This window comes from Anguilla rostrata, chromosome 1 (assembly GCF_018555375.3).
Source record: "Anguilla rostrata isolate EN2019 chromosome 1, ASM1855537v3, whole genome shotgun sequence".
Taxonomy (NCBI): domain Eukaryota; kingdom Metazoa; phylum Chordata; class Actinopteri; order Anguilliformes; family Anguillidae; genus Anguilla; species Anguilla rostrata.
The window spans coordinates 61,801,395-61,825,886 of NC_057933.1; the positions used below are offsets into that span (position 1 = coordinate 61,801,395).

The 24,492-nt window shown below is 41.6% G+C and overlaps 1 protein-coding gene across 4 annotated transcripts in view; it reads left to right on the plus strand.

Moving 5' to 3' along the window:
- Positions 1–924: 924 nt before the first annotated feature.
- Positions 925–24,492, plus strand: part of nkd2b (NKD inhibitor of WNT signaling pathway 2b) — a 35,394-nt gene continuing 11,826 nt past the window's right edge. For 2 of the 4 annotated variants that reach the window (XM_064347575.1, XM_064347591.1), the window contains exons 1-3: positions 925–1,899; positions 2,035–2,061; positions 2,169–2,263. In XM_064347575.1, coding sequence (XP_064203645.1) covers positions 1,875–1,899; positions 2,035–2,061; positions 2,169–2,263 — 147 coding nt within the window. In that variant the 5' untranslated portion in view covers positions 925–1,874. Of the gene's footprint in view, positions 1,900–2,034; positions 2,062–2,168; positions 2,264–24,492 lie in introns of those variants that run through there. The other 2 variants (XM_064347565.1, XM_064347584.1) reach the window with 2 other exon arrangements.

Genomic DNA, 24,492 nt, shown 5'->3' on the forward strand with positions numbered 1-24,492 from the left:
CCTTCTTAACTAGCCTGAAAGCAGAATGGTGATAATTAGGTGGGCTGATGGGGATCAAAGCAAGCTGTCATCAGTGAGATATGCATTTCTCCTGCATTTCCCATCAGAATGAGATATTAGAAATGAGTCTGTACCTGACAGTCTGTATGAGATTTGAACCCCTCCCCCATCCCACTATGTCCCAAATCACTACCAAGTTGAGTTCAGGCTAAAAAGCACTCCCTTTGGGCTGGTTTAACTGCATGAAGTGATGATTAGGACCTAACTACTTCTTTCTGAAGTCCGAGGTGTACAGCTTTAATCTTGAGAACAGCGCTCAGTATGAATCTGGCTGTTCACATGGGTGAGTGAAAAAACATGTCAATAATGAGAACATATCATCTTGTCACTTTGTGTTTACTGACAAAATTAAAACATAACAATTTACCTGACATTTGCAATGCATTAATATAACTTGAACTTTGAAGTTTCAGATAAAAATGTATGATGCAAATTGCATCAATAATGATTTGCATATTATATGTATTAGTATATGCATGTCATATGTGCATATCATTTGAATAAAGTAGAATGCTTTTCCTCATTAAAAAAACTTATTAAGATCTGGTAAACTCAAGTATACCTATATTGATACTATCACTGTGCGGAGTTTGGTCTTGAAAGATCCAAATATTGGGGTTCTCCACCACATGTTTGTGTTTTTGTATTTACAGTATATGTCCATCTTTGATTTTAGGAGATGATATACCAGTGAGCTGCATGTCCCTTATGTCTGTGATCCATTCATGTTTTGACCTGAATGGATAATTTTGAGTCATGTTGCCTCTCTCAGGACATCACAGTAGAGTTCACGGTATATGTTGGATCCATGCCTGGAAATAACGATACCTAGAATTTGATCATTTTGGAAGTATCAGCGGCAGGGAATAGTGTTTGTTAAAAGAAAATGTCACTTGTCCTGTGCGGTCGCCTCAGTAGCCTAGCTTCCTCTATTATCTCAGTCTCCTTAGGCAGCAGTGCTATACTAAATAAACGAATAGGTACTGATGGGAAAAGGATGGAGAACTGTGCGTGCGTGTAAGTGATTATGTATCCAAAATGAAGTCACTTGTTTGGAATTAGAGCGTGGAATGTCGTCTTACGCAACCGTTACCCACAGTCCTTCTAGTGACTCAATTATGGATTGACCAAAGCTGAGTTGGCACTCCCATATCTATCACTTCTGTAGCCGTTTGTTACCCGAAGGTTTATGGCATGAACCAGGCAGGCATGAACAAAATTCTATGTAATGATAAAAGGCAATTTTGCAAGTAAGAAGTATTTCATTGCAGTTTTCATTGTCAGAATGGTCAATAGTCATGAGTTCACATAGCCGTGTGTGTTTATATGTGCAGGGAACGGGGTGTGTGAGGGAGGGGAGCCTGCTATTGTGTTTCCTTTGATTTAAATATCCCCGAGAATCTTGGCAAGATGTGATGGCTGGCTCCGTGACGAAGTGAAAAGGAATAAGAATACACACTGTACCGACAGAGGACGCCATTGACACTATTGGTAGTTAACCAGAGCGTCGTCTGGCTCCTGCTCATAGCTCAATGCAGTGAGCTGCCTGCAAAGGCTCCGTGCATGTCTTGAGACAACTATGTCTCGCCCGCTGTTTTTATTTTAAAGTTTTTTTCAAGGAATCGAGTAGTTATCGTTCATGCGCTTGTCCTACCTATCAACCACATTTGTGGATAGATATAAGGATCTGTGGATTACCTTGTTCTCGCGGTTTGCGCTATGGACATATTGTAACCTTGTTGTCTAAATGACCACTTCATCGATGAAGGATCGCTCAAGGAACTTATAATTAAGCAAGACAAAAGGGAAGCAAAATGGGAAAACTTCAGTCAAAACACGGTAAGATGTTGTTCTATGCAAACACATTTTACTGTATTTTAATTAATTTGCTGCTGTCCGCTTTGGATTGTGCTATATTGGAAATAGAGAGTTAATGTCTTTAAACCTCTCTTTTTGTGCGTGCCCGGGATCCAGCCTGTAAACGCAGAGAAAACCCCGAAGGTGAGAATCATCCTTTATCCATCAACTTAAACTTCTATAATACTTAGTTTCTTTGCTGTTATCGGAATATTAAACGTACCTTTGCTTTTTGGATTTCCATTTTCCAGGAGGCAGTTTCGTTGTGAACGCGTACATCTCTCGGAGAGGGGTGGAAGAGAGCGAGAGGTACGGCGCAGCTGATCACAAATTTAAAGAGAGACAGGTAAGATGACGGTTTCTTTAAGGATGTAACCTAACATGGGTTTTTGGATAAGTACATAAATGAAGCTGATTGGAAAAATGCTGTTGTTACACGGAACCATTGTGGATGCATTTTACTGATGTCATTCCTTTGCAGAATAATGTGTAGAGAGGAAGCAGTTATAACTTGGCGAATTGTTTCTAAACATGATTATTCATTCTATAAGTGTAATGGCTGTTGCACGTACAATCGTACAATCATTGGCTGTTTTTCAGTGTTTGGATTTTAAGACGTGTATCGTAGTGCCGACTGAATTACTGAAACGTACGTGCTGAATTAACACGCGTCTTAAATTCAAATATCAGCAAACACAGGAGCGGACTATGGTCTTTTGAAAGACTATAAAAGGTCATCAGTTTCAACTAACTCTTAGTCACAACCATTGCCCCTAGAGGACACTAAACTTGATAACTCTCTTGGTTCATATTCTTAACCCTTTCAGGCAATTTCTGCTGTCATTGTTCAAGAAACTTTCACAGCTCATCTAATTGAAGATGGGGCAAATGTGCTGCATTTGAGTTAATTGCAATCTTGGCTGTCTGGAATATTTTAGCTATGCGATTAGAGACCACAATTAACTTTTACCTTCATTGCTTTTTGGGTTTAAATGCATAGTTTTGTCCTGAGCTGTTTCCTGAGATAACACTGAATTGCCCTGTGTGTCTGTACGACTACCACCTTCGTTTTGCTGCAACAGGGCAAGGTTTGACCTTTCAAAACTGTCCCAAGAATCACTGTTTCAAAGTCTGCTGCGGTTTAGTATACCCAGAGTTCTCCGCTAAGACATATCAAAGGCTTTGTGAAACTGAAGATCGTTGTTGCCGCTGTCACAGTTGGCAGCGTGACAAGCTGCTGTTATTCCCTTGAATTCTGGACAGGTTACCGCAGTTGCAAACACACATCCCCGCCCTGCGGAGAGGTTTGGCCGTGATTGGCACAGAGCTGCACGTTACTGTGAGGATATCCTGAGGTGAAGGCAGTGGCTCTGGTGGAGCTGGGATAGGTGTAAGGGTTATTGTTGTTGCTGCTGCTGGCATTTCAAGGTGCTGTGTTCTTCCTCATTCGATGCCCTGCTCTTCCTATGAAAGCTGTGGTTCTGCCAGGCAGCTCCCAGTGACACTACATTACATCATCACGGTTACAGTGAAATGTTGAAAGGTGTGGGCTTGAGCCTTCACACAGAAATGTGTCTGTAGGTGAGGCTGTATGGGGGTGTGCCGGTGCGGTGGGTCAGGTTCCACTCAGTCAGATGACCTCATGGATGAAAGGGGTCATTCTCCTGCCACCCACTTTTAGCGAATTAAGAAGTTTTTATTAATGTCATTTATGAATCATCTGCTTCGCTCTTAGCAAGAATTTCCCATAATAACACGCTGTTTAGTCTGCTGTTAGTGGGTAGAGTCATAATTTTTCATCTCGTTTGCATAACTGGCAATACACTCGGGTGAAGTCGCTCTAATTTGTGATCAGGGTGATCTGATTCGTTTTCATAGAATTTGAATAATAGGGAGTGCCGCTACTGTAGATTGGATCGAAGCGAACAGTAAGTCGGGGAGAATTACAACTTTCTGCTTCACTGTTCTGAATCTGGTGATTTGTTTTTCTTGATAAAAATGTAATATCAGTTTGAGTAAGGATAAGCTCTGCAGCTGACTGCCTTTAACTGTATTGTATCTAATGTGGCAGCTTCACCTTTGTGTAAAAAAAAAAACATGACTACATTTTATAATTATTTTATATATAAGAAAGAAATTGACCTTAACAATGTGCCTTTTTGGTAGGTAAACTTAATTAAGATTGAAATGAATTAGTTGTTGATGGATAATCATTATGATTTTTTTTTAAAGGCAGACAGAGATTTTTCACCATCTACCTGCCTATGCCCAGCGTGCACGACGGCAGGTCAAACTCAAACTCTTCTGGGGGCGGGGTTTAGAGGGACAATCCATTTTTGTTTGTTACTGAACAGGTCCAGGCCCCTGTTGTCGTAGAGGCACCTGGAGCTTCAGTAAGTTTCATTTACTCAAATATTGACACATAGGTGCCGGTTAGTCAAAGCTTCAGTTGTAAAAGCCTAAGCACTGATCAGCTAACATACAGGAAATAGATCAAATATGCTGTGAGTGGATGTGAGTAAAACATCACTCATATGATCAAGAAACATATGCAAGTGTTGCATGGTGTTAAAAAGCTGTTCTTCAGATAGTTAGTTAGATAGTTAAACAGCAGTAAGGAACCAGCCCCTTCCCCAATGCAACCCACCATCCCCTTCCCCCATTCTCCCCATCCCCAAAGTGCAGGAATGTGTAATCTAGTGCAGCTGACAGACATCAGAGAGAGAGAGAGAGAGAGAGAGAGGGAGGGAGAGAGATTTTGTTGGTGTGTGAGAAGAGAAAGAGGATAGTGATAGATGTAGAGAGGGAGAGTGATTATGTGTCTAAAAGAGAAAGAGAGTGGCAGATATTTTCATTTTGTTACATATTGGTTTACTTTATCTGCCCCTCAGCGTTGTCTGGTGTATATCTGTCCAAATATGAAGCACAGTCTGTACACGTATAAACTTTAGTGAACTAGAGGTAGAGACAGATGTTGTAATTTGAAACTTGGTGCTAGTACATGTTTGTTGCACTCATGATTATTTCCTTACCCAATAGCAGCTATGATGTAAAAGAACACACATTTGATGATTGGGGTAGATTTTCCTTTTACAGTCACCCGATGTTTCTTTTTATTTTGCTAGGTCAACACTGTGTTCAGCAAGCTCTCCTTTACTTCATTGGTTGGTATTTTGGTTGCTTTATTCTTTTTTGAGCTATGTGGATTTTCCAGAGTATTGTTTTTTTAAGAAAATTTGTTATTACTTTCTTTGTTGGCTTTATTTGGTCTAGGGAGGTTATTGCTTGGACTGTGGCTAGTCTTGTCAATCAGAAACATTACAAAAAAGCTCACAAACATGAGCTTTGACACAAATTTTGTTTATTATGATGCTGATAGGGATTATGAATAAAATCCCAGTTCTTTGTTTAAATCTTGACTCACTGCAAAGAGACCAGGCCAGATGGTTAAACATAATAATGTATTTTTATATGTCTGAATCTAAGGGTGTTCTTCTTGAATATTCATGGTATGTTCAGTACCCTATCCAATTAGTTGATTTTGGAGGCCATTCATATTGAAATACTCCATTATATGGTTTTATTCTCATCTCATCCAAACAGGAGTCATGGATTGGAGCTGAGAAGCACTTGCCAGGTTCTCGCTAGAGTTCTGAAGGTGGGCTTCATGATCCCCACAATGGGTGGAGCTTTATGTTGTAAATGACTTACATATATGGACCAATCAAGACGTTGCTTCTGTTGCGAAGCACTGTGATTTGTGCAATCATTAAAGACATGATAGCTCCCCCAGGTCTTGCTCACTCATCACTAGTCTCAGTTCTTCACCTCTTCTCACAGGTAGCTCAAGGTTATGTTACTCAGTGTTCGTGAAATTTGTACAAGGAAACTAGTGACGATGCAAAATCAGCCAATCATGAAGCACCTGATAAACAGGAACAGGGAAGCAGGCTGTATACCAGTGCTCTAAAATGTAATGGCAGGAGTGTTCCTCTTTACTGGGAACTCTGCATGTGCGCAACAGACCATTAAAGTAATGTTAAGCGCATGTTGAGGCATTGTTCTGTCTAAACTGTGCTTATGTTGAATTGCCATCACAATCTTAAGAACTTCAGAAAAGTCAACAATTAGTCTGAATAGGCTGTCCTGATCGACAGACTGTAAATATTTGACAGTTGGGCTCCAATCTTTTTACCGTGATAGGTGTGTTACTTAGGTAACAGACTACTCTAGAATTGTTGTTTTGTTCAATTAAAGTAGCAATTTTGAAAATGTGAACAATACCTGGGTAGACAATCTATTCCTCAAAACCTCTTATTGTTTAAAATGCCTGGTCTGTGAAAGCCCAAGTATGTCTGCCTTTCTTTCAAGGTCAGGCTCCTTCCTTCCGTAGTCCATTTTATAATCGTAGTTGATGTTTTACCACACAGACAGCCCTTTCAAATGAAAAACACCAGTATGAGAATGAGGGAAATCCCCATGGACACTTAGATGAGGAGAAAAATGGTAATTTTTTTAAAGCCCAGAGAGTTTATTAGATTTTTTATCAGAATGGATGAGCCTAGTTATAGCTGTATGGCATTTTTATTTCTGAGTTTCATGATGCATATTCTATTATCAGATTAAGCAAATAGCAGCCAAAGGCCTTTTGACACACACTGGCTTTGACCAGGAGGAAGAATTATGAGAACAGGACAAATCCGCAAATCTCCCGATTGGGAAAAGGAGGATCTTGTGTTTCGATGTCCCTCCTCCCCTGACCCTCCACCCCAGTTGTCTGGGAGGATAGGTAAATCTGGAATCTGTTATTCCTTTGCTGTTTGGCTCTTACATCAAACAAGTGAGGGGTGAATTATTGAAGGTGTGTGATACCATGGGAGCCATAGTGTTCCACTCCCATCACTTGGTGGTGGTGGTTGGGGTGAGGGGGACAACCTTGTAAAAATAAAGATGAATTGCAAAGGAAGGGCCAAGACTGCAAGCAAAATGGAGCTGTTATACTTGCTAAACCACACGTTAAACATGCTAACCACGTGTTAAAAGTTGTGCATTTATAAATAGCAAGCATGTACAATTTCATTTGGATAGCATCTAAATTGTAGATCCAAATGCATTTGTCCAATGTTAATCTGATTATCTGACAAATGTTTTACAGTATGACTAGATTTTCATTTGTTGCTTATGGTAAATTTAGCAGATAACTGAGTTTACTGTAAATGCAGATGTGTGTAATTCTGCAAGGATAGAGGATGTAGCCGTGATGGGGTAGGCATTCACTCAATTGTGACTCAACATCCAAATTAGCCAAGAGAGAAAAAAAAAAAGTGATAAAGAGGTTGTTTAGAATCACTCAAAACTACCCTAACTGTAGCTTTACTTGAATGTGGTTTTGTCTTGCTAATTAATATGACCTGCTTCTACAGGACCTACATTCCCCACATCCACTGATAAGTTTATAGAGACAGTCTCTTCACTGTGCCATCTGTGCCATTTAACTGCACACGCCTTGGAATGTCTTGGTCCCAGAGCAGTATGTAGGTTGGTGCTAAAAATGTTGGAACTGGCTCTGTGTGACTCAGGAAGGGAGACTGGCCAGGACTGGTGAAAGACTGATGATTCTGACTGCTCTTCTCAGGTGTTGCACCCACAACTTGTTTTAACACCTGGCACCTGGTATCTAGAGACATGCCAGGAAAAGCTAATGGGTAGGAAAGCCAAACAGAATGATTCAGGTAAATGGGGCTGTTCTCCAGTAAAAGGGTTGCTAACACATAAATAATTTCCACAAAAATATCGTCTCCACTAGATTATCAAGGAACCACAGCCAATAACTACTTATCAGTTTTTTATTTTGCTTTTTACAACTTGCTTACAATTTGGGAAGTTTCTTAATCTCCTTTCAAACTCACTTTTTATATTTTAATTTGCAGTTGTTTATCAAAAAGAAAATATATTAGGAAAGCAATCTGTGAAGGGTGATAGGGTGTAAACTAGGAACACTTTTTCTCTATATGACAAAAAAGGACATAATTTGATTTATCAAGAGTACCTTTGTTTTTCTGACAAACACTAGATGCACTCATAGTATGTTAGCGCTTTGAAGTGAAGCAAACACTTTGAAGTGAGACCACTTTTGCCTTGCTATGAAGGGCTGCTCAGAAAATCATTTTCCTTAAAGAACGTAGAGCTGGAGAGCAGGAGAGCAGGAGAGTAAAGTCCAAGGGCTCAAGTTCTCTTGTGAAATCATTTTTACGTGATTACAGCTGCACTCACATTTTTAATTCATCAGAAGACATTCAGAATGTGTTAGTGCAGGTTTCATAAAAAAAGATTTCACATGGACAGTGTTGTCCTTGGAAGTTGCTGTCCAGACATCCCATTAGGAATCACTTATTTCTGAGACCGGGCACTCAGACTAAAAGGAAAAGGTTGACTTGTATTGTCAGCACTTCATATGTTACAGTATTTGCAGATTATTTAGTTAAGCGTTTTCTTTTACTAGCAAAATCTGGCTCCATTTATTATGAAACAGAATTTCCCCTATTTCCATATTACCCTAATTTTCCATATTTTCCCCAAAACATTTTGTCTTTCTGTTTCAGTGAATTTATTTTTATATAGTGAAAGTTATTTTTACAAAGTCATCCATATAAAACCCCCTGAAAAGTCAGTCATATGAAATATGTGAAACAATACTAAAATGAGGAAATAGGAAATATTTGTTCACAGAAAATAATTTTAAATATTTTCATATTATAGAGCTAAATATCAGAAGTAAAAGTTTCATCTTTTTAAGGCAAGTGCAGCTGGGTTTTTGTGTACTGTCAGTAAGTAGTTACATTTTTAAGTTATCTTACTTTTTCCTCTCTGGACTCTTGAACCATATCTCTGTATTATACACATGGTTTGGTTCTCCAATGTATGTAAAAAAAATGGGATATGGCTTACTTTTCTGGTTAAGGGCAAGTTCGTGTTGCCTCTATTTTCTGCTAGAACGGGATGTTTTGTTTGGACCCTCCTCTCCACTGCCATATCCGTATGTCTTTAACTTAAAGTGTACCCAAATGCATATGTTTGTGATATTTGGTTTGGAATAGAAGCCAAAGGTACCTGGCTACTTTAAAGCTTTTCACAGTCAGTTATGAATTTCCTCTACAAACACACCAAGGAGTCAGTTCTGTGCCACGCTCTTGTTTCTCCACCATTGAATGGATGCGGTAGTTGACTCTGAAAGAGTGGCTTCTACGTGTGTATTATTCAAGGAGCAATTTTGTGCCTGTCTGACCAGTATGTGTACATTTCATTGCGATGCAGTATCACTTTCATCCTCCTTCGGTCATGGTGTTCTTCATTGGCCCTTCTCTAGCTTTCACTGTAAATTAGGGTAATGAGGAGCAGTGATGTGCTTTTATTCTTTTAGAGATTGCTGCTAGCATTAATCTCTGACTGGGGCCAGACGGGTAGTGTTTGTGTATGTGTCGGGGGGGGGGGGGGGGGGTGTTGTTGAGGAAAGCTGCGTTAATGTGTGTGAGACTTTCTTTCTAAAGAGACTTGGAGGCATTGGGGAAATTTTTATGTTCTTTTTTTTTGGTCTCTTTCTTTTTTCCTTCTTTTTTTTTTTTTTTTTTTGAAGCTGGCTTCACAAGAAGCAGTTCTGTGAGCCTGGGTCTCTGAATGAGATGCATGTGGCTGCAGTCCAGAACAGCAGGGTCTTTCAGCATGGCTGCGGCTAACATCTGGTCCTGGTTTGTACAGCAGAAACCCTGGAGCAGAGAGAGAGCCTGTAGTGGGGGGCAGGCTGTGGGGGTTACGAGGGAGGAGGGGGGCATTTTGGAGGGCTGTTCTGTATGTGGGGGGGGGGGGGTAGAAGTGGTAAGCAGGAGGTGTGTGGATACACTCTTTTTCTCTCTTGTGAACAGGTCACTGAAAGACTGGGATTACATTCCCTTCCCGTGAGATCAATTCATTTTTCTCCCTATGCTGTGAAAAATGCCCCCCAAAAAAAAAAACAGTTTGTAAATCGGTCACTTCCTTCCCCCCCACCCACATATTTGCTCCAACCCACAACCACTCATCCTCCCCCCAATATTGGCACCACCACCACAGAATCTTCTGCCAGTGCTAACGTCAACACCTTGCAGGCCAAGACACTTTGAAATGTGATCAAATTCCTGCCTTGGTTATGAGTCTATGTGGTTGTGTGTGTGTATGTTTGTGTATATGTGTGTTCGCATGGAAAAATACATTGCAGGCGGATTGCATGTTTTTATTTGAGGATATTTATACTGCGAGAGGACCTTTGAAGTTGTTTGCTCACTTCAAACAAGAACCGGCTTGGAGCACAGGCTGGCTGGGCGGGTGATGGGGTGTCGAGTCGGAGGGGGCAGGGCAACTGGGATGCTCTCAGCCAGAGTAGATAGACCACATTTAATGGAAAATTTTCTCTATACATTTTCTATACACTGCTGTCCTGGCCAAAGACGCAGTGGTCAACTTTCATGTAGTTGCTTTCTGTACCCTTAGGAAACGTCAAGCTTATCGTTGTTGTTCTGGTAACAGGGCGTTCTACTCCTGCACAACATTTTTAATTTTACCGGCATAAAATGATAAACAAACATGACATAGGTGTCAAACAAATCGTAATTTGTTTTATTTAGTTTTCTTAATTTAATACTATTGCATGACCATGCCTTCAATTGATATCGAAAAGCAATGCAGTTTAACTGAATATACATAACCCCTCTGAATACGACACTACAGTGCAGAAATATTTTGAAATCAGAAGAAGGTTTCCTTGGCTTGGCTGACAGTCAAAAACACAATGGTTGATGTTCACATGATGAACAGTAGGCGTGTTTATTTCCCCAGGAATCAGCTCAGCAGGCTTTAAAGTAAAGTCATTAGACACAATCAGGAGAGGATATGCGAGCGTTTTGAGCAGAATTAGACTGAGAACAGAAGTGGGAACAGCAGTGGAAAGAGAACAGAGGACTCCGGGAGATGACAGGAGTGTGGCTGCCCTTGATCGGAGCTCTTCCCTTTCATCTGTGAGCGCGAGCGCTGCTGCCTCCTCATTACTGTCAGCTCTGAAGGAGACAGATTGCTATGGGAGTTCAACCTCAAGGCACTATATACAAATTGAATTTTTTTTGTTTGCATCATGTGTTGGAACCTGGAAAATCAGGAGTTTTTTTTTTTTTTTTTTTACAAATTGTTCGAGGCCACTTATCTGAGTGTATCTGATGCAAATGAGTGCCATGAACCCTCCCACGATATCAGGTAATGTGCTTGGATTTGTGGTGCTCTGTGGTGCTTACACAGTATTGAAAAGCCAGTCTTTTTGTATTTCTGCATTTGTTGTACTGTAAGGAGTTTCTCTTGAGAATGTGTGTCCATTAAAAAGTTACCTCAGCGTGGTACGAAACATGGAATGATGAAGTTTTAAAAACAGCTGTAATGTTGTAACAAGAGAATCAGAGCGGTTCGACTTCCCGGTGCATATTATACCAGACCACTTTGTGGCCCTGGGAGGGTTAAAGCCATATTGGTCCTCTGTCGCTTATTGCAAAGAGGAAAGAAAATACCGAGGCCCGGAGCCTGCTGCTTAGCGCTGACATTTTTGGCAAAGTTTACTGGATCCAGCTCTGTGTTTGATCTCGCACTCTGCCCAGCCAAGTAAAACACCGGGAGGCTCAAAGGTTATTACATTTTAGTGTGTAAGGTATGTTTCCACACAAACCTCTGTTCCCTCGCAGAAAGCTGTAGCTCTTCTTGCATACTTCATTTCGCAGGCATTAGAGCAGTCATGGGGATATTAGATTTTTTTTCTTATTACGGCTGTTATTGCTATTATTATAAGTGGTGTCATTATAGCAGTGCTTTAATTGAATACCATGTATTAATCAAACACACCCGAGACAGTTTTCATATAGGAAAAAACCCTTCCTTGTGATATCATTTAAAAAACTAATTTTATGAATGTTTAGGGACTTTGAACCCTTTGAATTGCCTATTCTTGTGTTTCGTGGTTTTGGATTATACTTTCTAACTTTTGGAATAGTTTATTTAAAAGTCTTGTGTGTTGATAAATTACAAGTCTCTATATCTGTGTATTCCGTGTTCATGCTATGGCTGTTTACTTATTATGGCTATACTTCTATTGTGAACTGCAAATTTATCATAGGCAAGGTGGTGAATATTACAAAATTGTGAGCAGGTCATCAAAAGAGTTGCTGTTGTCCAGCAACATTTAATTCAGGGAAGGTCCATCCATACTAGAACAGGATTGAAAAGAATCAGACTCCTGTTTTTCTCTATTACTGAGTGTATCCTCTCCTTTGGTAGTGTACCACCTTTATAAAATCACTCATTTTTGGCTTTGTGCTTCCCATCCATTGCCTTTGAAACATATCCATATAAATATGGGAAATAACATAAACACCCAGGCTTCTTGATTTAGCCCCATAGTGTAAGTGCTGATAATGAATGGCAACTTCATGTTTTCTATCCAGAGTATGAAATACATGTAAGCTTCAATCATGAAGTAAAGGCCTGTTTGTTTCATCATGGACATTGCCTTGTAACATGGAATGTCTTTGAGAAGGTCTTGAGATCTTGTGGCTCAAAAAAGAGTAGATAAAATGGACCTGACCTGCTTTTGGTGGAAAAGGATGAATTTCTGTGAAAATTGTTATGTGTCCTGTACCAAAAATGTTTGAGTGATGGAAGTGAAGATATCCCTTTAGATGTTATTCTTGGAAGTGGCACACAAGAAATGGGTGTGGAGACTTGGGTATGTGTGTGTGAGGGTGTGTTTGTGTGCGAGTGTGGGTGTGCGTTTGTGTGTATTTGTGTGGGCATATGCATGTGTGTGTGTGTTTGGGTCTTCCAGTACCTTGCAGTGCATCCTGAATTAACCAGATTTCAAATAAAAAAGCTGGTAAATTGTGAATGAATTTCATAATTCCCTTTTGCTATCTTTGTGATTTAAATTTGCAGGTATTCGTAAATCTATCAGGATCTCTTCACCCTTACCCTTCACCCACCCTTCACCCTTCACCCTCCAAACTGCTTCTGTGAGCGCCTCAGAAATTTCATCTGCTCTCCACATTCCTACGCTCGGTGTCCCACTGGGTCTGAGCCGCCAAACACAGCCCTATGGACACCCTACACCCCGAGCTTCCTGTCTGCGCGCAAAACAAACAGTCAGAGAGAAAACAAAGTGGAGACAGAGGGAGGGAGGGAGAGAGAGAGCGAGAGCGAGAGAGAATGGATGAGAGAGAAAGAGAGGGAGGGAGAGACAGAGGTAGAGGGAGAGAGAGAGTGAGAGAGAAAGAGAGAGAGAATGGGTGAGAGAGAGAGAGAGAGCGAAAGAGAATGGGTGAGATGGAAAAGAATGGAGGGTTGGGTGATCCTCTTGTTTTGCTGCAATGCAACTAAGCCTCCCGTAAAGGCACCAACCGGACAAATGTGTTACGTCTGAAATATTAAACCAGTCCCAGAAAGTGTAAAAGCAAAATGTGATGCTTCCTGCTTTACCTCAGCCATGTACTGTAGCCCCTTCCGTAGTTCTTAGTTCTAGCTCTAATTTCTACGAGATTGAAATTCCATTTTTTAACTATACATTTTTGTTAAAAAAAGGGCATGATCCATCCACTCTTCAGTATGTAGTGACAGGCATACATTTCTTCCTTCAAATGGAATGTGCTTTGCTGAAAATGACAGCTCTTAGGAACATGTGTATTCTCTGACCTGGCACTTACTTAGTCATTTATGGAGAAGCCTTTCCAGTAAATGCTTGAGTGGTTTTAAACCGATATAGCAGGGGTGCTGGTCCTGGAGGACTGGTCTGCGTGCTGGTTTTTGCTCCATCCAATTACCTTAGTGTTTTCTGACAGCTCTATAAACTATGCTGGTTCACTCCTGTACTTGAGCATAGTAACACTTCAGGGTACACTTGCAGTTTGTGACTGTAGCTACAAATGTCAGATCAAGATATGATTGAGCTGATGAAATAATTAAGAGCATAATTTGGCACAGAATCCTGAAATGGATCATCCCTTGTTGCATACCCCTGCTCAATAGCTTGAGCTAGTTTAGCTTAATTCTACTGTTACTTAATGTTTCATCTTTCACTCTTTATGCATTCTCGTGTTCTTACTGCTCTTGTTATACCGTATGCACTTTATGCATAAGTCTTTTATGGCCCTGTGAGTCACATGGGACAGTATGATTTATATAAATAAATAATGACGCAAAATGAGTAAATTATAATATCAAGCCTTGGATCAAGCCTTATGAATTAAAACTGAAGAACAATATTTATGCATGGTTCTCGATGATAACAGGGTTTGGTGCATTGTGTGGATTTCCAAAGTTCTGCGCTTAACTAAAATGGAAATATGTAGAAGTTACATTAACTTATTGTTTCAATTTAAGTGTCATATGTGATCTGGAGTTCAGTGCTTCCCCTCTATGCAGAGAGAGCCCCCCCGACTCCACCCCCTTTCACGTACCCCAAGCTTGCACATGTGTAGGTGCTGCTATTATTCAGCTCATAAAACTACGCTGTCACATCTGAAACTGGTTAGCTGTTGAAACAGAGACTGGCGTCTTCAAAGTATGGAAACCGTTTTCCAGACAAGCCAGCCCTGGCACAATCCCCCACCCCCGCCTCCCGCCCCCAGCCCCAAAAGAAATGTGGTTCCACATGTGCTCTGACTATTATTTACCTCTTTCTCTGGGTTTTATGATGACTTTAGAAGTAAATTTGTTCTTTTTCCCTTCCCCTTGCAGTCCTCGGCCGTGTACTTTTAACCCATACTGAAGTGTTTATTAATGTTGGAGTGTGGCTCCTAAATGGGAAGGCCAACCAACTCCGTCTTCCTGTATCCTGCAATTAAAGCAGAGGTGAGGTCTGCCTGGCCCTTTTGTCATAAACAGTTGGACTGTAGCCTTGTTTCTGATTGGAATGCCCTCAGCCTGATTACACTCCTCAGAGCTCTGATGACTGGGTCTGCTTTGGGCAGATTTGGAGGGCTGGAGACAGGAGCGCCCATCAAATCAGCACTCCTGCGCATTGTGTACTTTTTGATGTCAGGGCAGAGGGTTTTGTTACCTCTGTTTAAGTAATGATGCAAAATCCTAAACTGCACCGAGGTTACTGTGCGCCTCACTTCGCTCGGTTGCTAATTACACTGGGCTACACGTCCTCCATGGGCAGGAAACTACAAAAGGGGAGGGGGACATACCAAGGGCCCAAAAAGCACTGAAAGAGGCCACTGTTCATGTTTTCTCAGAACGAAGTCTCCTTTTCTTCCCCTTGTTTCTCTCTCCTGACCTCCTCCATCCACTTCAAAGACAGGCATTAGTCTGTGCTGTGATTTATGGGTTGTTCTGGGTAGCGTGTTTACTCGACAGATAATTAAAAATAAATAAAATAAAAAGCTTTCTCTAAGGAAGGCTGCTGTTGCTACCACTGTGTTCTAGAAAGATCTCTCAGATTTACCTATTTGATTTGGTTGATGCCAATTCAAATTCCTGTTACGAAAATAGATGAGAAGAAAATAACTTCACCACTACAGCTTTGAATACTTAGCGGGACTCAAACTGATTGTCCTTTGAAGTATTGTGCCTGAATTCTTTCTGTAAATATCCGGCTGCACAGCAACGGTAAATGGCTTGTGTCAAATGCAAATAATGTACGTCTATCTGGATATGGATTTAAATCATTCTAAGAATGAAAGCTGTGTGGATGTCTTGGTTTAAGTGTGTAATTCTATACAGTGTTCATACTGATGGTGGTGCTTAGTAAAACAGCGATGGTGCCCCCATCTCTGTGGCAATGCCAATCTGCTGGCCCCTCCCCTTCACGGCCTCAGTTTGGCCCCTTCTCTTTCATGTTCATGTGGGCCCGGCTGATGCTATCTCCTCAAGAATGTTAGTGTATCACCATATCTGCTGAACTTTTACCCCTGCCGCCTCGCAGGGTGCTGCCAAAACCTCCGTCAGTGACACTTGACTATTTCATCATCGCATTTTACTCACTGCTGTTATTTTACAGAGATAAGAGGCCAGTTACACAGGACACAGCTGGTGTTTTTTATGGTGAATAATAAATTATAGACACTGTCTGTGTCTGTGTGTGTGCGTGTGTCCATGCGTACCTGGATTTGTGTGTGCGTCGGTGACACTAGTGTGTGTGGGTGTGTGTGTGTGCATGTGTCAGGAGAGTATATCAAATACTGTAAGCACTGTAATCCAGTATGAGTCAATTTACCTTTCAGAAGACAATGATTATTGCTGTATCTGTTTAGTAGACACTGTAGGGTAGGTTGTATACAGAAGCTGACATTTTCTTTCCAAATGATCCAGTCATTCAGCTACATAATCACTAAAACACCTTTATCATGCCTTTATCAAGACTAAAACAGCTGCAGTATAGTGACGGACCTGATCTTTCAACTTCAGTGTTAGTAGAAACCCTGCCTCCCTTGATAATTCTGTGGCTATGTGCAGCCCTGTGGGGCTGCCAGCCACAACTGATTCCAGATCATGGGCTAATGAAGGCTAGCATTTTAGTTGTATACACAACTTCAACATCAGCTTTTTGATCTTACGGTTTGCATGGATGAATTGCAGTCTAGAATTTCATACTGAAGGATGTTGTTTGAGACTCACAGAGCCTGCTTCTCAAGGTCACTGTAGTGGAGGGTTGGGAGCTGAGTGCAGTTGTACGTATTTAAGCGCATAGTTCAGGTTTCGACTGTGGGTGAATATTGGCATGTGACGTGTGGGCTCTGGCATCACACCGGATTGCATATTTTTCTCTCCACATGGCTGAGCTACATAACATATCTAAAATAATCCGCTCCTCTCCCAAGAGGTGCTGCAAATATTTACTCACATTCACTCCTCCTTGTTTCCAACACCATGAGATCTACTCAGCTCTTCACTCTTCAATTTTAGAAATGTACATGAACAAGTGGCTACCTTTGGCATTGGCTTATAAATCACCTTGCATGCGATTCAGTGGCATTACGTAAGTGCGCTATCAGAAAATGAACGAAGTTCAAATACTGATGGAATCTGCAAGAAACTGCATTTCCCCTAAGAATAGCTTTTTCAGTCAGATAAAAATATAACATCAACCTGCTGTTGCACTTCCCTGATCTTTCAGCTGTATCTCCTCCACCATAATGTCTCTGCTATCTCTTCCTTCTCTACCTTTTTACCCCTTTTGCAATGAAAAGTTCCAAATGTTTTTCTCCAGGGAAATGGCGCACATAAGATTTGTTGCCATTTGCTCACTTGCAGTGTTGCCATAACACATGGGCTCTCAGGGACCCAGCAAGTGTTTGTCCTTTCACACTTCCTGTGCACAGAGGTATATTTTAGGAATATCCAGGAAGAGGGTTTGCGGTTGACCCTGTGGCGACCCCTGCCCAGTGTCAGGGCCGTGAGGAACTTCACAGCTTGGAATTAAACCTGTTCTTGCACCAGCGTCACGAATGCCAGTGGTCTCAGTGAACCACGCCATCCCCGCAAGACAGAGCCAGGCGGGGGAGACCGGCACAGCGTACTCTGGATGGAAGGATAGATTGAAGAAGGATGCAAGAGGGATCACTCTGTGTCATTTTATAAGTCTGGCACTATCAGCTGTTCCAGAATGAGAACTTGGGATTTCAAAGGGCAGAATTTTCTGAGGCAAAATCGTAGCTTCTATTCAGTCAAGTGCAATCTTTCTCTGTCCAAGCGTTGAGATTTCCCTTTCACCTTGGGACCAGATTACGATTTACACATGATTTACACCCATTATTCTTGCTTTCCCCCCTTGCTCTTTTTCGCTTTTTTCCTAGCTGTCTGTGACATGACCTCTTGTAAATATGTGCGGCCGATACATTGGCCTGATTGGCAGGCTGCGGTCACATGCCTGCCACATTAGTGGGGCGATGTTGCATCCCTGACTTGCTTCTCCATCTCTGGTGGCCATGTGGAGCTACTGTGCAGCCAGTGAGGAAACGCTGTGGTCGTCTGCTGGGAATGCCAGTGGGTTACCGCCCCAGTCTGTCCCTGCCCCTGTCCCGGCCAAAAGTGTTATAGTTAACCTCCCCGCAGACACACACACACACACACACACACATGCATGCGCTCAAACACATACACAAACACACACATACAGTACACACACAAACCCCTGCCCTGTTATCCTCTATTTCTTCAACAGCTGGATCACAGGACCAAACTCTTATGGGCCAGAGAGAAGTGTGAGCCTCAGATTTCAATAAAACCGCAACTGAAATTTTATAATTCAGCCAATAGATTTTAATACAATGCAGATGGGTTTTGTGTAATGACCACTTATCTAACCCGGTCCTTTGACATGTATAAGTATCAATGCAGGCTTAGCATACAGGGTTACCCAGAAGAGTAATGCAAATGGCATTAAAAATGGAGGTCTGGCTCTGTGGACCAGATAGACGCCTGTGATCTGTGTGTGCAGCACAGTCCCAGTTCTGATACAGCCAGGCTGATACGGCTCCCCTCCTTCAGTGAGGATATTAGGAGAGGTTGAGGTAGTGACAGTTGGACACCAAAGTGGGGAGACTCAGTTTGCAATAGTAATGTATATATTCCTACTGCACCATAATTCAGTATATCACGATACCAATAGAGGAGATCTTACAGACGCTGTAGCAGCCTTTTGTGCTACAGCACATGGTTGCCAGGCAGTGGGAGTGCTGATGGTTTCCGGCGCTGGTTTGGATCAGATCCGCACGTCCCGTGTGAAATAGCGCAGTTTTCATGTCGTTTGGTGGGACGCCGCGGCTAAGGTTCGCGTCCCCGCCGCTTGACCCCGCCACTCGCATTCCCTGGGTCAGCTGTGGAATGTGGAACAAATCCCTTAAGCCCCGCCGGCTCGGGGGAGCTCGCCATTGGCTGCGCCACAGAGCCCGGGCCGCAGAATTTCACATGGGAGCAGCAAACAGGGGGACATCCTGTTTGAATGGCGCTGCTCTTCCCACATGAGCTTTGATGTGTGCCGCCGTGTGTAATTCCCCCGAGTCTTTATGCACACGTGTGTGTGTGTGTGTGTGTGTGTGTGTGAATGGCTGTGTTTATATGTGTTTCTCCGGCTGTGTGTGTGTGTGTGTGTGTGTCTGGATATGTCTGCATTTACTTATGTCAGTCTTTTATATGTATAATCTTTTCTTTGACAATATATTCTAATGCTCTCATACACATTGCAAATTATTTCTTGTGTTAGTTTTACATGTTTTCACTTTTTTGCGCCAAATATACTTTGCATACTTAAATTTATGTAGTTAAATCATCTTTCTGGTTATTTTTTACTGAGGTATGATACATCACTATATGTTGAATTGCTGTGTGAGTGTCAGTCTCCATAGTGGTTTTTATTGGTCACACCTAAAAACGAACATCAAAAGCACAAGTGCCTACTTCCCCTATCATAAAATTGTAAACAGAGAGCTGTCACTCTTATTTACAAGCAAGCATAATATAGGAAGGTGTTGGTGGTACCATAAACAGTCAACTCTAAAGTTTTCCTGGAGTCCATAGCACTTGTTCAGCTGAAATGTGATCCTCTGTATTGAGTTGCATATTTAAATTGCCTGCAGAAAGCTTTGGAGGGTCAGTGGAAAAGCTACTAGGGGCATGATGACCAGCATCAAACAGCTGGTTTATCCCAATTAGAGACTTGAACCAGTTTTATGTGGGTATGAGAGGACTTGAGGTCCAGTGTTAGCGCTTATGCTCAAATTCTGCTAGTGGTAGTGTGCTACATTGTTTTAGCACTGATAGAAGACACTGTACTTTTGCTGCTTTCAGACTGGCTTACTCGCATGTGCTGCAGTGGGTAGTTTCTGAGGAAACAAACATGAGTCAAACATATCAAGCTGTATAGTGTAACTAAATATTTATATGGGTATGAGTCTGATTAAGTGTCCTTATGAAGTAAAGTGACCTTAGGTTGTGTACATCCTAACATTTCACGGGTGCCAGGTCTCCAAAGTAGACTGGTAATGAAATGTATGCCAGCATACTGTATTCAGCGCTCCCAAACAATTTGATGTCTAAATGTTATAACTGTACCCCTCGAAGACCTTTCTTGGTCAACACATTGTTGCACCCTGAAACTTGTTTATGAGCCTTCTGCACAGTGCTGGAGACACATATATGATACACATAGAGATCTGTATGGGTATGTATGCACACTTTAAGGCTTTTATACGTTTTTCTAGTGACTCAGTTTGACCACCTCACTGCTTTTGGAGCTGAACTGTGGGACATATGAGTACCTATTGAGCCTCATATAATGTGGCTCACTGCACTCTGCAAACATGTCAGATTTCATAAGCTTTGGGAAAATTTAATTTTATAGTGACTCCAAAGTAGTGGTTGGAAAAGCTGGAAAAAACAACATGGTGCCTTAAATCTTCACAAAGTGCTTCTGAGAAATGCTAAATGTAAACGTAATGTAATAAAGTATGGCTGAATTTGCAATAAATAACCAACATTCAGCTCCGCACACTTGAAATTTTAACAATATATTCAAGGTTTTGTTTCTCCCATGTGAGTGAAAGCCTGGGTCGATATATTATGTAAATCAACATTTGTAAATAAAAGCGGGGAAAGTCAAAGCAAGGCTCGGAGTGCCGGGTTAGCGGGTGGTGCCGGGGAGCGTCCAGTAGAGGCACCCCGATGGAGAGGTGCGGGGGACTTCAAAGGCCTGGCCCTGCCTCTGACGCGGGCGAGCGAGGGCGAGCGAGCGGCCCTCATTTCTCTCTCCACAGCTGTTGTTGCCCCACAACCAAATGAGGCATCAGAATCCCTTCATGTCCTGCCAAGAAAAGGTTTTGTCTCTCGTCGGAGTCGAGGATGAGCGGTCCCTCTCAACGCCGTCTGTATGAGGCCATCTCTGAGCCTTCTGTGACAGCTCCAGATGGCACGGCAACGTCATGCTATTATCACGCCCACCCTCGTGAGGGAGGCGGCCATGACAGACAGGCAGATACACCTAATGCATCTACCGAACTGAATGCTCAGCTGTTTGGGTGCAGAAGGGGTTGGTCAAAGGGTAGTTTGCGAAAAGTGCCAGATCACATTGGTGTTAAAAACGTAAGAATGAAAAATAGCTGGAAATTCTGGACTTTCTTCCACTTTCTCCAAAGGGAACCACTTTTCCTTTCTCCAAAGAGAGCCTTACTCTTGCTCTTTTGATATTTGCATGGCATCTGTGTAAGCACTGGACATGTTTTCCTATTAATATTGGGACATGCGGTGTTGTTGAATTTACTGTGCACTTATCTCCATGAATCAGTCTTCCACCCCTTATCTGGTTGTTTGTTTTGAATACTCACACAATGAGTCCATGTTTTTTTATGTCATGTGACCTGGTGCTGCTTCAATCTGTGCAAATGTTTCTTTATTTTTGGAAACGCACCCCCGCAGTGATTTCCAGACCAGTCTGCTGGCTGACAGTGATCGATAACCCAGCTTTAAATAAGCACATGCAAACAATGCAGGAACATGTGGTGTTTGGAGGGAAACAGGTGATTCCCCTTAAAAACATCATGAAGAAAAACCTTGACATAGGCATAAGATAGTTTTCCTGCTTTCAACCATGAAAACGACATTAGTTAGAGCAATAGTTCAATAGTATTATAGCAATTAAAATAATGTGCCTAGTGTTGAGGGAATGAAATTAGTGATTAGTAATGTCCCTATTGCGATTCAATTAACCAGTTTTTTTGGCAAACAAAGTTTTCACTGTGTTAATTTCAAATAATTCAGTTGTAATGTAATTGATTGTCTGAGGCTGGTAAAGAACAATATTGGATTCATGAGCCATAATCAGCCAGGCTTGGCACCTGCCCTGTCAGTGTGGAAGCCAGCCAGTGGAAAAGCTGCCTGTGCTTCTACCATCAACAAAGAGGCAACTGGAGACCCAAGTGCTGTTTCATTGTAGCAAATTGTTAATGGACGCTGAGTTGTGCAACTCTCCCACACCCACTTGGCTTCTTCATCGTTTCTTCCCACACTCCCTCTTCCTCCATTCTCTTCCTCCAGCTTTAAAAAAAAACACCACATCTGGTTTTGCAGCAAGGCCAGGTCTCCTCTGGAATTGCCTTTTGTTTCAAAATTGTTCCACTTCTAAAGTTACATATTGCAGTAATGAGCGAGATCTTTGTGCACAACACAGAGCAGCCTTAATCACATTATTAAGTCTTAAAATTTTATTCTAACTGACAGTAGTGCATGCCTCTATGCATAAAGCATATATTGAGGTGGTTGTCATTGAAATGTTATCTTCAAGGTATTTGGTCATTTGAAGTAGCACTGCAGGTAGTGCTGTGCACTTTCAGAAAAGGATTAGCATTTTTAGAGTAACCAACAACCGTAATCAGTATGCAAATATCTGTACAGGGGCAAGTAGACACAATACACCATAAAATCTGTGAGGTTATCATTCTTATGATCTTATTGTTTTATTATTTTATTGTCCTTTTGTCTTTTAAACTGGTCTTTTACTGGTTTTTATTGTGTTGTTTTCAGGGTTTTGCTATATATGATTGTACAGCACTTTGGTTAGCTGTTGTTGTTTTTAAAGTGCTTTATAAATAAATTTGGATTGGATTGGATTGGATTCTTTATTATCATGCTCAAAATAACTTGGTGCAACCAACTGATCATGATATTCACTGTATATATGGATTTTCTCCTGTCTCTTCTGCTATTCTCTCTGTCTCAGGGTTGCATTTTAAATGCCTCTGTGATTCTAAATGTCTTTCGTTTGAGTGTGGGCTATAGTTACATTGCAGGTTGTGATTAAATAAATTTAGTGTTACTATTGGGTTAATTTTCTCAGTTCCTGTGTCAGTTCCTAAATATCTACAGGGTGTACCCATTTTTGGTTTAACCACTGTCTGTTTAAGTGGAAGGATGTAAATATGTAAAACCAATGTCCTCCTTCATTCTCAAACTAATCACTTGTATGGGGAAGTATCATTCGTTTTTGCGAATACAAACGTGGTGGCTGCAGAGACACCTAGTGGACAATAAACAAAATATTTAGAAGCAAGCTGGAGAAAAAACTGAAGAAGTTCAAAAAGTAAATAATGAAAACAGTGCAGTAATAGCTCTTCATATGAATGTTAACTGTTTTGTGGTATTTTGATGTTTGCAAACTTTTATGGCAGGTTGTCTGCCATTAATTCACCAGTCCCAGCTAACAATTTTTAAAGCTACAGTAAGCGCTCGTGAGTGTAAAACTGTCCCGTTTCATGGATTTCTCTTAGCTGAAAGTTGCAAGGAGCATTGCAAGAACAGTTGTTATTCCATTTTGTCATTCAAGGTGTAAAATAATTTTGTTTGAAAATTCATTTTCTGGTGAATTTTTCAGTGTTCTGCAAATCCAACCTTAAACTACATTCCTTCTTATACTGCTATTGAGAAGTGTCCTCAGTGATGTATTTTCATAACTAATTGATAACCTTTAAGGACCTGTGCCAGCTGCTTTGTATAGTAAATGGGTTGCAGGCTGAGGTAGTGGCTGGCTCTACTCATTTGGAGGATGCACATGCTTGTGGGGCCTCCCAAAGGGGCATTGCAGGAATCAGACAGAACTGCAGTCATGATTGGTCGTTACAGAATGGGGGAAAGAGAACATTTTAACTGAAGCGTTAAAACCATAGACTGTATAAGGTTAAAACTGAAAAAATAGTTTTAAAAAAATTAACCAAAACAGTTGAATTAAAGAGAATGTGATATGTCCTACTCTGAATATACTGTATGCAGCTGAGGAAGGAATTGGAATGAGAGTGCCATTAAACGAAAATTAATGTGATTCATCATTTAGAGGAAAGTTAAATGAGGGAAACAGGTAGAGCAGTCCTCTCAGAGCCTGCCTCTGCTTGAGATGGAGTTAGACATATGGGATGGCGGGATCAAGGCAAACTGGAGAGGGGTGGGTGGATGGGTGGGTGGGGGAAGCAGTTTAGTGACAGGAAGACAGCGAGAACAAAGACGCAGTGTTTTCCAGGTTGGAGAGCCGAGGCTGGGGGGTCGACACCACGGGGAGGACTGGGGGGGAGGGGGACCGGCTGATGTCACCTGGCTCTCGGTAATGAAAGCTTCCCCTGGTTATCCTATCCCACATGAAAGTCAGGCAGCAGGCTGAGCATGACGGAAGCTTGGCAGCGCCGCGGCGCGAAGCAGGAACAAACAGACAACACACTCCACTCTGCGGCTTTGTAGCTCACGCGTCTGTCAGGGAGTTAGGCTGTTTCAGTTTGCTCTGTCTCTGGATGTATCTAATGCGTATCTATACAGATTGCTATCTTTGCCATCTCTGAAGGGCGGGGGTCGGGTGCTGTGTTTTATGTTTCCTCCTGACTTGTTGGCACAATTCTGATATTGTTAACTCATTTGTTTTCTTGTTTTGTATGGAAACATGTGTGTCCCCTTGCTGTTTTCAACTCAAACATTCATGACATCATATTTTAGTAATGCTGATTTTTTTCTCCAGATCTGATAAATGATGATGCAGTGTAA